At 45.4% G+C, this 13548-nt stretch overlaps 1 protein-coding gene across 3 annotated transcripts in view; it reads left to right on the top strand.

Annotated features, from left to right (window-relative positions):
- Positions 1-13548, top strand: part of LOC149352618 (protein lev-9-like) — a 75535-nt gene that overhangs the window by 55111 nt on the left and 6876 nt on the right. For all 3 annotated transcript variants that reach the window (XM_089581815.1, XM_089581816.1, XM_089581814.1), the window contains 2 exons: positions 2-199; positions 8293-8533. In XM_089581815.1, the coding sequence (XP_089437941.1) occupies positions 2-199; positions 8293-8533 (439 nt within the window). The remainder of the gene's footprint in view (position 1; positions 200-8292; positions 8534-13548) is intronic.

The raw sequence follows: 13548 nt of genomic DNA, 5'->3' as shown, positions 1-13548 counted from the left end.
GTCAGCCGCGGTTGCTCGTTGGAACAGTTTTTCGAGGTGGCTCCTCCTGGACTGGTAATTAATGCCAGCACGATCTACGTACGCCAAAACTCCACCTTCTGGGCGTTTTGCGACGGCTCAGGCTACACCTTGGTCGGGAATGGAAGCGCAGTAGCTTGCCTCGAGGATGACTCCTGGGCTATTCCGCCGCATATGAAGTGTAAGTCATTCCAATTAATCTTTTACAGGTCGTTACTAAGAGTTCCTAGAGCAAATCGGTTCTTTTAGGCGAAGTGCTCTCGCAATGATGTGAAGGAAGTTATCCATCATTATCCTCCCACATGATCCAGATGGGCTTTTCAAAATAAGGTGAACTTTCACGTGCATAAAATCATGAACACACTGGCAGACGGAACATAAATTTCTGCGTTCAGTTCAGACACGCACGTAATTTAGAATGAGAAACAAAACACGAGCTATGTTTTCTTACCAGCAGTAGCAGGTGCTCTTGGCGTATAGAGCTGAGAAGTTAGGTGTCTGACGACCGAATCAGCCCAATATCTTCAAAGGAATGGAAAGAACAGGAGAGAAGAAGCGGCACCTGGAGCTCACGAGGCGAGCGCGCAAGAACCATTCGAAGCGCGAGCAAAGGCAGCAGACGTTATTCCTCCGTCTTCACCCCACAGAAGGGCTTCATCGTCGAAGATGTGCATATTACCATCACTGCCTCCCATATGCCTGGACAAGAGAACACAGGGGCTTATGAAGGGGATCATGTGGGGAGGGGAGGCAGTCAACCCATACACACCTAAGTGGGAGATGTTATATTGAAGAACCACACTGACTCCCTCTTTCCTGCAGTTAAAATGAAAAGGGGAATGCATTGCGCACATCTAAAAGTCGTCCTCCAACCACTTATCTCCAAAAATTATCTATAAATCTCGCCTTAAGACCACACCGAAGCGCACTCGCGGAGATTATGAGGTCCTCTGACTATACCGTAACTATATCACGCCATTTAGGTGGGCGTTAAGTACAGTCTACCCCCTACCCCTCTTAAAGGTGCACTGAAGAGGAATCTGAACTCGTCTGCAAGGGTTAGGTCCATTCGGGAAAAGATATGGGACGCTTCAGTGTCTTTTCGAGAAAACGGTTCTGTCGTGAAGTTAAGCTTCGCTCATGCCTTCATTGACAAGGTTCGTTATAATTGGGATGAAAGTTCTAATTCATTGGTAAAAGCGTATAATGATCCTCTTTGTTCTGGGCCTGCGTCCTGGACTGCCGCATCATCGTCTCCCTGACTTAGCTCTGGCCGTCCTGATAAGCTTGTCGTCTTAAACATTAATGTTCGCAGCATTGTTAAAAAATTTCCTCATTTACTTTCCCTTATCTCTATTCACTCTCCCCATATTATTGGCATAACGGAGACCTGGCTGCATAGTGGAACTTACGACTCCGAATTCACTCCACCAAGATTTGTTGCCGTGCGCTTAGACAGAAGTTGCAGTACTGGTGGAGGTGTGGCATTGCTGATCAGATCGGATTTGCGATTCTCACTGTTACCTTCTCCCCCTGACACAGAATCCTTGTGGTGTACAGTTTATCTAAACAATTATAGTATCATAATCAGTGTTATTTATCGTCCACCTGGCTCTTCCGTTCATATCCTTCATGCTGTCGCAAATTTCATGAGCAATATCGACATTGCTTCATCAAGATTTATCTGCATGGGAGACTTCAACACTCCTGGCATCCTCTGGCCTTCGTTATCTGCATTTGGTCGTGACATTGCAATTTGTAGAGAACTAATAAACATCTCCTTATTGTTTGGACTAACTCAGGTTGTATCTAGTGCTACTAGGCTGAATTCCATTCTCGACTTAGTTTTTCTAAGCGCTTCTTTGGCCCAAAATTCCTTCTCTTGCGAAGTAATATTTGGACTGTCAGACCACAAAGGCGTGTTAGTTTCACTCTCATGTCCAGTCTCCAAATCACCCTATTTGTTTACTACTTTTCCTGACTTCACTCGTGCTGACGACAATTCCATCATTGATGTTTTAGCTGATCATTTCGATACGTTCTTTGCTTTCTCAGCAAGCCAAGACGTAAATTTTCTTGCTAATTACTTTGAATGTCTTGTCAACGATTGTGTCCAACGCTTTGTTCCTTTTAAAACTAAGAAAAAAAAATACTAATGTTCCTTGGATGACTCGAGACATCTTGCATTTATCTCGTTGCGTTCGTAGGCTAAGGCGTTCTAGAAGAAGCAACGATCCCATTACCTTGGACAGATTTGACAAGGCGAAAGAAGAATTTAATCTTAAGTCGCATACGGCCAAAGATTTCTTTTTTCGTGTCCACCTGCGCGATCTGTTAAGAACTAACCCCCGTAAATTTTGGTCATCCATCTTACCTCGCGATACTTCATCCACTTCGTTCATATTAGATAATGACGTCATCAGTGAGCCGGCAGTAATATCAGATGCTTTCAACAAATATTTTCACTCAGTGTTCGTTCCCGATAACAATGTCATTCCACCGCTCACCAATATAATTTCTTCTTTAGCAATCAGTGATGTTGTGGTAAACCCTGATGGTATCCTAAATCTTGTACTAAACCTCGATGTTAAGAAATGTACCGGTCCAGATGGAATATACAATGCGTTCCTGGTTCGTTACTCCATGTGGTCATCGAAATACCTGTCCATCATATTCAATAAATCCTTATCATCTGCTACTGTCCCTTCTTCATGGAAATTAGCCAAAGTGCTCCCTCTTTATAAATCCGGTGATATGCAGTGCTTGTCTAACTATAGACCGATTTCTTTGACATCACAATCATGCAAAATGTTGGAACACGTCATTCATAAACACATCATGCTTTTTCTTGAATCCAGTAATTTGCTATCTAACTTTCAGCATGGGTTTAGGCGCGGTTTTAGTACGGTAACACAATTAACAGAATTCACTCATGATATATTACTTAACCTCGATATCGGCAACCAAGTTGATGCCATTTTTATAGATTTCTCGAAAGCGTTCGATACTGTTCTACATTCCAGACTTCTTGCTAAACTAAATGCTGTACTAAACAATCCTCACTTGGTTGATTGGATTTCTAGCTTTCTCTCATCCCGCTCCCAGTTCGTATCTTATAATTCTTCTCATTCCGCTGCTGTTGATGTGACGTCAGGAGTGTCTCAAGGTTCCGTCCTCGGACCGCTACTCTTTTTAATATATATAAATGACTTGCCACATAACATTTCTTCTAACATTCGTCTTTACGCTGATGACTGTGTTTTATACGAAGTAATTAATGGCCCTAATGATCATCGTCATCTGCAAGAGTCATTTAATAGGTTTTGTAGTTGGTGTAGCACCTGGCAAATGAGAATTAATTTTGATAAAACCATCCTCATGTCTTTTTGTAACAAGTCTTCAGTTTCCCTTTATAATTGTTCGTTCAATGGCCGTGTGGTAGATAGGGCTTCTCAGTATAAATATCTTGGTATCATATTCACGCATAACATGTCATGGTCTAATCACATTGCTTACGTATATAATAAAGCACTAAAAAAACTAGGTTATCTACGACGCATGTTACCAAATTCACTAAAAGACACAAATTTACTGCTGTATAAAACTTTAATCCGCCCTGTTCTTGATTACGCAGCTGTAGTGTGGAACCCGTACAAGCAGTTTGAAATTAACATGTTAGAAGCAGTCCAGAAAAAAGCTGTGCGTTTTATATGTCATCGTTATGATCACGATTTCTCACCCTCTTCTACACTTCTCTCATTGAATTTAACCATGCTCTCCGCCCGTCGCCACACTGAATCATTAAAATTCTTACATTGTATCGTCAATTCCTCGGTAAGGCTCTCAGTTAACCACTACATTAACTTTGCACCATTATCATCTACAAGAAGTCATCACGAGCTAAATTTTGTACCGTATTTTGCACGTACTAATTTGTTCAAATTCAGTTTTTCCCCCGTTCAATAGAAGCCTGGAATTCTCTACCTGGATCCATTCGTTCATCTCCAGTTCAAAGTTTTATAACTGCCATGGAAGACACATAATATCTGAATATTCCTACCGTGTCATTAACAGTTCCTTTTTTGTTTGTTACTTTTTGTGTGTTTTGAACTTTATTGTGCTCACTTTGTACATTTTGTTGTATTTTGTTACCTTTAGTATTTTGCTTTTTGTTTTTCCCACTCCTGCCATAGCGCATATAATTGCGCTGCAGTATGTATAAATAAATAAAAAGACGAGTTCAGATTCCTCTTCAGTGCACCTTTAAGTCGACCGTCCACATATGCACTGACTGTATGACGGCTGTGAAGGAACTCAACATTTGTTGATACATCACATCACTTGACCTCAGCGTCACAACACTGTACAAGACAGCCCGGACCACCGGCGCTGTTCATAAAGTGGACACGGACACTCGGCCATAATAATTACAACACGGGTAACCGGGCAGCATACGAGGCGGCAGATGCGCATCTCTAAGATGACAGTCAGAGGCCACCAACATTGCAAGTGGTCTCCAACAATTCTTATGCGGTTACTTGGGCATCGCTCCTCCCCCGAGTGAAATCGGACGGCAAAGCTTCACTAGTGCACCATCTCTCTGGTAGACGCAGTTTGCCGACAGTCCGCGCCAGGGCGTAGGCCCTGGTCCACAAAACCGGGATAAGATTAGCAATTGGGGCCACGGCAGTCGGCCTTTCGAGGCACGTCCCGGAGGCTACCTTACTCAAGTGGAAGTAGTCGAATGCCATGTTTAAGAAAAAAGAGAGCAAAACCTGGCGTAGTCGCGAGCTGCGCCTTCCGGTCCCCGATGGAAAGTTCCGCGGTTCCATTCCCCGCGCGGCTGCTGTCTTTTTTGAACCCACAGTTGTGTCTCAGTGGCTTTCGCGCTCGAGTGCCCATCCCATGGTCGCGTGTCCGATTCTGGCCATGGCGGCCGCATTTCAGTGGAGGCGAAATACAAAAACGCCTGTCTGTAGTGCAACGTTAGCGGACGTTTCAGAACCTCAGACAGTCAAAATTAATTTGAAATCCGCCAATACAGCGTCCCACATGCCCCTCAATTTACAATATTTTTCAAACTGGCCCATTTTCAACCCGTAATTCTTTTTCTGCTTTCCTTCACCCCAAACCCCAGCTATTTCGGCCCTCAGCTTCGCTATCGGGCATTTTCAACAGTTGAATAATTGTTTTGTTTTATAGAGCATATACTGGCTGTTCATATAGACACTTACAACTAGAAAAAAAATATATATAGCATAATTTCGGGCTTCGTAAGCAAAAAAGTATCAAATAAAATGGTTTTGCAGCTATTACTAGATGAAGGTTAGTGTATACTGTGTTGCGTAATGGCTGCACCTTTTTTTTGTTGTGTTGTTGTGTTGTTGTGACTAAGAGAAGGATGAAAAGGAAATTGCACGGGCCTGCCTACTGGCTCGATCCGAGCCACCACCGCTGCCACGTGCAGACAGAAGAGAGTTGAAAGATATGAGGAAAGAGAAAAAGGAAAGAAAAGACGCGCGTCGCAGCAACAACTGCGTCCGCCGGAGCGGACGCTGCTCAAAAAACAGATAAGCGGCCGAAGCCGCGCTCGCCGAAGCTGTTACGGGGTGACAAAGTTGACAGTGCAACTATTACATGCCAAAAAAGAAAAAGGGTGATACGTTGCTCATCTAATATTTTTGTCCAAAAGAGGGGGACACGAGCCCTTACGCCATACAGAACTGGCAGCAGGGGGCTATTTTCTCTTCTTTCAAATAGCTGTCTTAAAGTTTTGTTTGCTACATAGTGCACGTCTGAAGATTACGCCGCTGATAAAAGTCACAAAGGAACAAATTACATTATTTAGTGACACTTTCTGAGAGTTTTTCGGCAGTACAAGTGAGTGAGGGTACGAAGAAACGTGGTGGACTGGACCTCTACTGATATTTACTGAAAAATTTCTGCTATTGTTCAGTTCTAATTCTCCTAACAGCGTTATACAAATCAACAGCAACTATAGAGGTACCATGCTTGCAGGCCATAGGGGAAGAAAGAACGGAACGAGGAGGACGACAGGATGCGGAGGTGAACTAAAAACTTTTCTTTCGAAAAGACGCGCACCCTTATTTAAGAAGATGAATATCCGGCCAGATGAACACAGCAAACGGACAAAACTAAACCAAAACTAAAAAGCAAAAAGACACACAAAAAACACTGCTGATGAAAAACGCGTGACTGAAGCGAAAGAAAAGTCATGGCCACAAGTCAACTGAAAATTTTCGAGCGAAGCTGTGGTAAGGAATAAAGCTGCAGCTCGAGTGACACTTCGAGACCAACACTACACCCGCATAAAGCAGTGAACATGGGAAAACTTTCTCTTCAAAGAACAACCTAGAATGCATCGGTGCCAACGAAAACAGACACCCAAAGCGAAACAAAGGAACTATATTTGAAGGTAAGCAATGTAAAATTCAAATTTCTTTATGGTGAGAAAATAAAAGCCAAGAAAGAACACGGCCAAACTTTAAAACTGCTAAAAATCGCACTGAAAGCAAGGGCAACAATAAGCACACACCATAGAAAGAAGCACGGCATCATTCATCGTACAAAAACGAGCGACCCTATTAGTGCCGTGGCTGGTCGCTTAGGTCCAAGAGAAATCTCATATACAAGCTTACGTTGTGCAGGAGATTTGATTGCAGGAGCGGCAAAAGAATACTGCTGTCGCGTTGCAAGTTGTGGGAGTCCTGGTGGGCCGGCATCACCATTGCGCGGCCGGACAGGGCTCATTGAAGAAATATGGGGAGACGCCTTTGTCCTGCAGTGGATGTAGTCAAGCTGATGATAATGATTATTCGGGTACAGTTGCGCTTCGGGGGCCCGATGAACCGTCTCCACTGGACAATTTCGACAGCATTTCTGACCACGATGATCCAGGTGCGCACCTGCAAGAAAGCGCAATGTACATACGCTTCCTCTAGCCTGCCGGCGCCTTGGGATCCGTTCGAACCTCCACATACTCGAGTTTGCCTCCACGGGGTCCTGCTACCCACGGCGGCTCAAGCTTGTCTGCACGGCTTCTTGCTACTTACGACAGGCGTATACCTTGCACTGACTGCCCACCCTGTCACGACCCAACTCAGTGGTCATCGCAAGAAAGGTCACAGCATAGCCGCGGGTGTCCTGCTCCTACACCGGCGTGTTAGCGACATCCATTGTCTGCATCATCCTGTGTGCCCAGTGGAGTCTGTGTCTCGCGCGTCCCGCGACAGGCTGGTTGTGGGATATCAAGCGCCACTGGAAGAAGACGTCAATAAAGGTCTCCTTCGTGAACTTGGAGGCTTGTTCACTTGCTGCGAGCCGCTGCCCTCCCTTCGTGGGTTTAGTGAGCGCTGTAGCGGTGCAACAGTATAGCGGAAACGGGGGAGCGAGGCCCTTTCCGCTAGCTCGAAGCTTGAACACGCAGTGGTTGGTGATATAATGCCTATGGACACCGTAGAAGCTACAAAGCAGCTACAAAGCATGTGCTGTGTAACTTGTGTTATTCCCTTCTCTCGGGGGGCATGTGCACTGCACGAATATTCTTGACCACGATGTTCGCTCGCGGTTGTATTCAGGAGGGTTTGCTTACGCTTCTGAATGTCTCAAAACATTTAGATCAAGAATTTCTGAAAGAGGCCGTGCACCAGCCTGCGAAGTGCATCGGTCGACATTACCAAGCTCCCAGATATGATCTAGTGTAGTGGGCATATTTCATGCCGTCTCTATCTCAGATGGCGACATTTCAGAGTGGTGCGGATATCTTTTAGTTGCGGGCCCTGCCCTGAAGTGAGTTTTAGGAAGGCGATATATTTGCATCAAAACAGAATTATAGGTATATTATTAAGTCTACAAGCCCCCCCCCCCCCCTCCCCCCAGCCCCCAGCACACACACACTGATGACGTTTGAAACACGTTTGTTTGTTTTCGCTTCTCGTGAAAACCAGCTTTAAGATACGGATGTGCCTTGCAGTGTCTTTCTGTCCCACACCGACGTGGTTTGGTTTTCACAGAATACTTCTCGATTCGATGATTGTATTAAGTGTAGTTTATATGCAAAGGGCTGTATCGAACATCAGGGCCGATTTTTCTGTTTCTTGTCCTGCAGCTTTCGCAAGCTCAATAATTTTCAATGTAGATTTGTGCGGGGCTCCTCCCTGCAGGTTGGTGTGATTTAGACAGGAAGTGATGCAATCGGCAATTAGCTTCTTCAAAGTTGCGTCTTTAATCTCGTGGTCGACATTCCACCTTCAGGTATTGAAGGCTGCGGCAACTTTGACACTTGGCCCGGCGGACCCAAAGTGGAAGGGAAAAAGGACGCCTACGACTTGGGCGACAGCATAACGCTCTCCTGCAGGAACGGAACTGTGCTGCAGCCTCCCATCGAGAGGGTCACCTGCCTCGGCGACCGCTGGTCTGAGGACGCGCTGCCAACATGCGTTCGAGCAGTGGAAATGCGACGGCAAATTACCTGGAGCAATTTTGTTCCTCGACGGTATGCTACACATATTTACAAACCCTTTATTTTCTTTGTGTTTTTGAGCTCCCTATTTCGACGGCGTTAAATAAAGTCACAAGAAGGGAAGCCTGTCTAATTGGCATAAATGACGATTTGCTGCCAGTCCTGGAACATCTAGGATTTTTATTTTCTGTTTTCCTCTTTGGACTACTTCTGTTTAGTGGATAAAAGGCGAGCCTTATTAAATCTGCACTGGAAATTGCTTGCTTGTCTGATATCTCTAGAAAATACGAAGTAGTCATTAGTATCAAAAGCGCTGGAAGTACGTCAACGACAAATGCTTCAAAGTATTGTGACAGGGGGGAGGGGATTGGCTAGCGAGTTCGGCGAAGACTATTTTTCCGAGCATTTCGCCCCAGAATAGCGGAGCACCAGGCTAGGTGAAATCTTGTACCCATTAAAAAACCGGTGGTTACCCGGCGCCACTGGGGATCGAACCCAGAACAACCCGATTATGAGGCGGATGCACAAATCACTTGGCCACCATTTCGGTCCAACCCTGTTTTGGCGCATGATGGCTTTAGTTGGTTATGCGCCGGAAAACCCAATACCATTCGACTCACTGGGATTTACTACTGGCTTCCTCCTCCATCTCCTCCGTTCCGTTGCAGTCATTTTGATATTTATTTATTTATTTATTTATTTATTTATTTATTCATTCATTCATTCATTCATTCATTCATTCATTCATTCATTCATTCATTCATTCATTTGTACCTCGCAGGCCCCGAAGAGCATTAGGTGAGGGGGGCATATCGAAAAAAGCATACGCGGAAATAAAAAAACCATAACAACGGTACAACGGACCCGATACAAGGAAATTACACGAAAGTAACACGAAGTTGATACAAAACGGAGCTAGAGTAGCATCAAACACGAAAATAGAAAGAAGAAAAAGAGCCAAACACGAACATGTGCTCATTATTTATTTTGTTAAGAGCAAGTTTGTCCTTATACATTCTACCTAAAGCCGATAACTCGCCTTTTCACTATAACATTTGTGTTTGTTTACTGTTTTACGCTACTGCTCGCGTATTAAAGCTTGGTAGAACAAAACTGCCTTTAAAACTCAGCTAACTGCACTTGGTTCCATTCTAGAAAATGCCTTTGGATTTTATCTCGGTGCTTATAATAGTTACTAATTTTCAGTTTTCGCGCTCTTTCATCGACAGTAAAGTGTAATTTCCAGCATGTATGCACAATCCAATATCGACAGTCAGGTAGGAAGAATGAATTGTAACGGTCTACTAGGAGTTACCTCACCTGGGAACCTCCCCGAGGAAGATGCAAGATGGCCGAGAAAGCGAGGAGACTAAATAGAAGATGAGAGTAACTAGGACACTTCGCCCGCTCTGCTGTAGGGGAAAGGGGTATAAAGGTGAAGAGACAGTGAATAATGTAGTTTGGGCGCACGAGGCTAGCGTCGCTATCGCAATTTCTGCACGTGCACCAAACAAACACGACACCCTAAGTAATTTGAGTGAGTGCCACCACTTTTTTCGTTCAAGCCAGGTCAATAAGTATAGGCAAATCAAATCGTCTCCTACTTTTCCCGTTCTTCCTGACTCCCAATCGCTAGCCTTCGCGGCTTCTTCGCACGTGCATTGAGCGGAAGAGAGCGCCCCATCCCTGGCGACATACGAAGGGGAATGAGTGAAGAAACGTATCTCCTCTTTTATTTTTTTTTTTCAGGAGGCGGCGCTTTCTGGAGGGTCATTCGTCAGCCATTCCAGCAGCTCGCGCTGTGATGTAAACCCTGTCAGTGGCGCCACGTCGCTAGGGCTAAACGAACAGGGGAGATCAAGGGGGACCCATTGCGAAGCGACTGATGTGATGTGACTGGCACTGACATAGAGAAGGCATTGGCGGAGCAGTGCATGGCAAGCTTTCAAGGCTTACAGTCGGTGGGGCCAGTGTTCGGGAGTGCTGTTCTCTGTCTTCATGTGGTTGTCAAAGCTGGAAAGTGCAGACCGCACTTTCCCGAAAGTGCACTTATTCCGCGCTAAAGCTAAAGACACACAAACTGTATGCGAAGTCGTTTTGTTATACCCACATGAATCGGAAATGGCGTTGACGAAGACAAACCCACAATCTTGCTTCGCGTTGTGGTAGATGACATAAGAAACGCAGCGACAGTTAACGATCCCAAGAATGTAGACGCGAGGTAGCGTGATCTCTTGAGTTCCACACGTGTATCGTAAGCGATGGAAAACTTGCAATGACTACCAACGCGTTCTCGATGCCGGTCGGGACGGCTATAGGTATATTGACTATCTTCGTGGGCAGGTGGGGGAATTCTTCTGAGCAGCAGTCTACAGTTACTACACAGTGTCCCGGTAGCCCCGGAACCAGAATGCCTTGTCTTTTTAGGTGAACACTGTGATGAGCTTCTTTGATTTGAGACCGCGTTTTCATGAGGTCTGCCGCACAACGGAGATTGCAGATGTCGGCAGGCTGCTTTAGAAAGAGGTGTGACTTTAGTAACTCGATGGCAAACTCGAAGGTTGTACTGGCACGTTCTCCGTGCTGGGTTTTTCAGTAAGCTTAATGGCAGCATGGAGAGCGCCAGGCTTCGCAAATGTGGATGATGTCAGGCAAAATTCATTCACCGTGATTACGACCGGCCTTCTCAGATGGCCCTAAGTCCAAAAAACTGTGGGATTTATACGGGCCATTTTCGTAGAGGCTATGGCGGGTTCTGCTCATCTTGTACAGACATCTTGAGGCGTTCTCTTACATAGCTAGCGACTGCAAACATGCTTTCCTTTTCACGTTTCTCGTTACCAGCTTCCAAGTCCTTCATCGCACGTGGTGAAGGAGCTGTTAAATATGTTGACAAAAAGGCTTACTGAGTAAGAGGGGTTTTCGTGAGCTTTCTATGTGGCTGGCTGAGCGCAGGCTTGCAGGATAGTGGACATTCTCCCAGACCTACGCTTGTGGTCCTCCTATACACTTTTCAAGCTTGTATCCCAATTCTCACATGCATTTTTGGCCGCTAGCCCACCAGAGTTATTTCCTGGGTTTCGAGGGAGGCGGTTGCAACGGAATTATCCACAAACGAAACAAATCTTTTTTCTTTAAGCGGTATAAGAGATGTGCATATGACCGACATCTTTGTAGAAGGCACTGAAAGCTCTATTTTGTGAGCATTTTCTTTTGTCGATCATTTCTTTTTCGCTTGCAACATTGGTAGCTTCCGCGTGCGTCGGATGTCAGTGCTATGAGGTAGCAAGCAATCTGTGATGCCACACCTAGCTTCAAAAGGAACTTCCGATCAATAACATGAAAGGTGAAAAATTCGGTACGAAAGGAGGCCTCGGCTTTATTTTCTTTTTTATTATTTCAGGAAGCACTGGTTTCCAGCAGTATGACGGAGCTTAAAGCGAGAAAACTATGCAGAGTGAGGCAGCAAGATCCGCAGTGCTTATGCGCATTTTGTGACCTTGCACACAAGTTAACGGTCGTGAACGAGGAAGAAATAAGGGCAGCGAGATGTATGTCGTCTAAGCTGGTTCCGTACACGTAACTGCTTTCCTGAAATACCTATGTTATACGTCGTGCCACTGAACGGGTAACGTTTCTCTGTGGACTTATGTTCATCCACGAGCTACGTGTTCAAGTTTTTGGGAGTTCCATCGCGCACCTTTTGCTAAGTTCGTACATTAATGTTTCGATGCGCATACTGGCAACGGCTGCAACCGGCACCCGCTTGAAACGTGAGCAGTAAATTCGCGAATGTTCACGCGGGCACAGTGTACAGGCGGTGCTGCAGCAGCATCTTTTACACTGGTTATGTTGCAGGTTGCTTTCTTCAAAAGAGCTACTACTGGGCTAGTTGGAAATACATTCTTGAAGGTATTGGTGAGCGCTATCAAAATGCGGAAAAGGGACGAACACACAGGACGAAGCGCTTCGTCCTGTGTGTTCGTGCCGCGAACTGGTGCCCCGACTTTGTGACCGGACCAGGATGAGCCAATGTAGAACAGCGCAAAGATTTCTACAAATTGGGAAATGCGCTCGCGCTCTCTTGCACCAAGTAAAGCATTGCACATTGCGCCGACGTGGAGAGCCCCACCTCGAAAGAATCATTTGTTTTGGCGACGAGTGGCCTGCGACCTCACTGCCGCGATCAGTTTCTTGGTGAAACGGCTGTCAAGAAAAAGTTGATAGACAACAAAGTGAATGTGGTTATACTGTGCTGATCAGAGAGCATCTCTTGCTGTCAACATTCAATGGTATCGGGTCTGGAAACCACTTTGCGTATGTCTGGCAACTATACGGCGTCCAAGCTTGGCAGCCCAGATACTGATATAATAGCGGAAGCGTCCGATAAACACCGTTGTTGCTCCCAACTTCAAGGTAGTCACTTGTCAATTTCGGGATTCCATCGTAGCCGACACAGTACTGGTCATCTATTTAGCTAATCACACAAGTACTTTGTTTTTGAGGCAATACATTGGAACCACGGTGGCTCACTCGTTTACTTCGTCGCCACTACTAGTACACGCCACTAGTGTGAGCCGCTTGTATCTTGGCTGTTTATTTTGCGTGACGCCTGAGATACCTACACCAGCCCAGGTGCAGCACATGCGGAACTCGGCAGTTGCGGTATTTTCCATCGAGCGTAAACGCTCACGAACCAAATGAGCCTGCTCTTCAGAAGGACAGCCGTGTGCACACCCAGTATGCTTAGACACTTCAGCTTTTCATGGTGAATGAGCGCGAAAAGAGCACACTGAACTCACGACAAATGAAGAAACGCACACGCTGCACAAGAGCTTTTACTTTATGCGACGACGCATAAAGTAAACACGGTCAACTAATGAACAGCGTAAAAATGTGCATTTCTGAACGCAATGGTGAAGCAGAATTCATCGTGAGATATGTGTCCTATTCCTAGAGGTCTTTTTTACCTCATTCTAAGTGTGACTGAATGGAAGGGGAGTTCGTTTGTGCAGAAGGACAGTGTTTATATCGGATGTAAAGTAGCA

This window comes from Amblyomma mixtum, chromosome 3 (genome assembly GCF_055824585.1).
Source record: "Amblyomma mixtum isolate Tamu chromosome 3, ASM5582458v1, whole genome shotgun sequence".
Taxonomy (NCBI): Eukaryota; Metazoa; Arthropoda; class Arachnida; order Ixodida; family Ixodidae; genus Amblyomma; species Amblyomma mixtum.
This window is presented reverse-complemented; position numbering and strand designations above follow the sequence as displayed.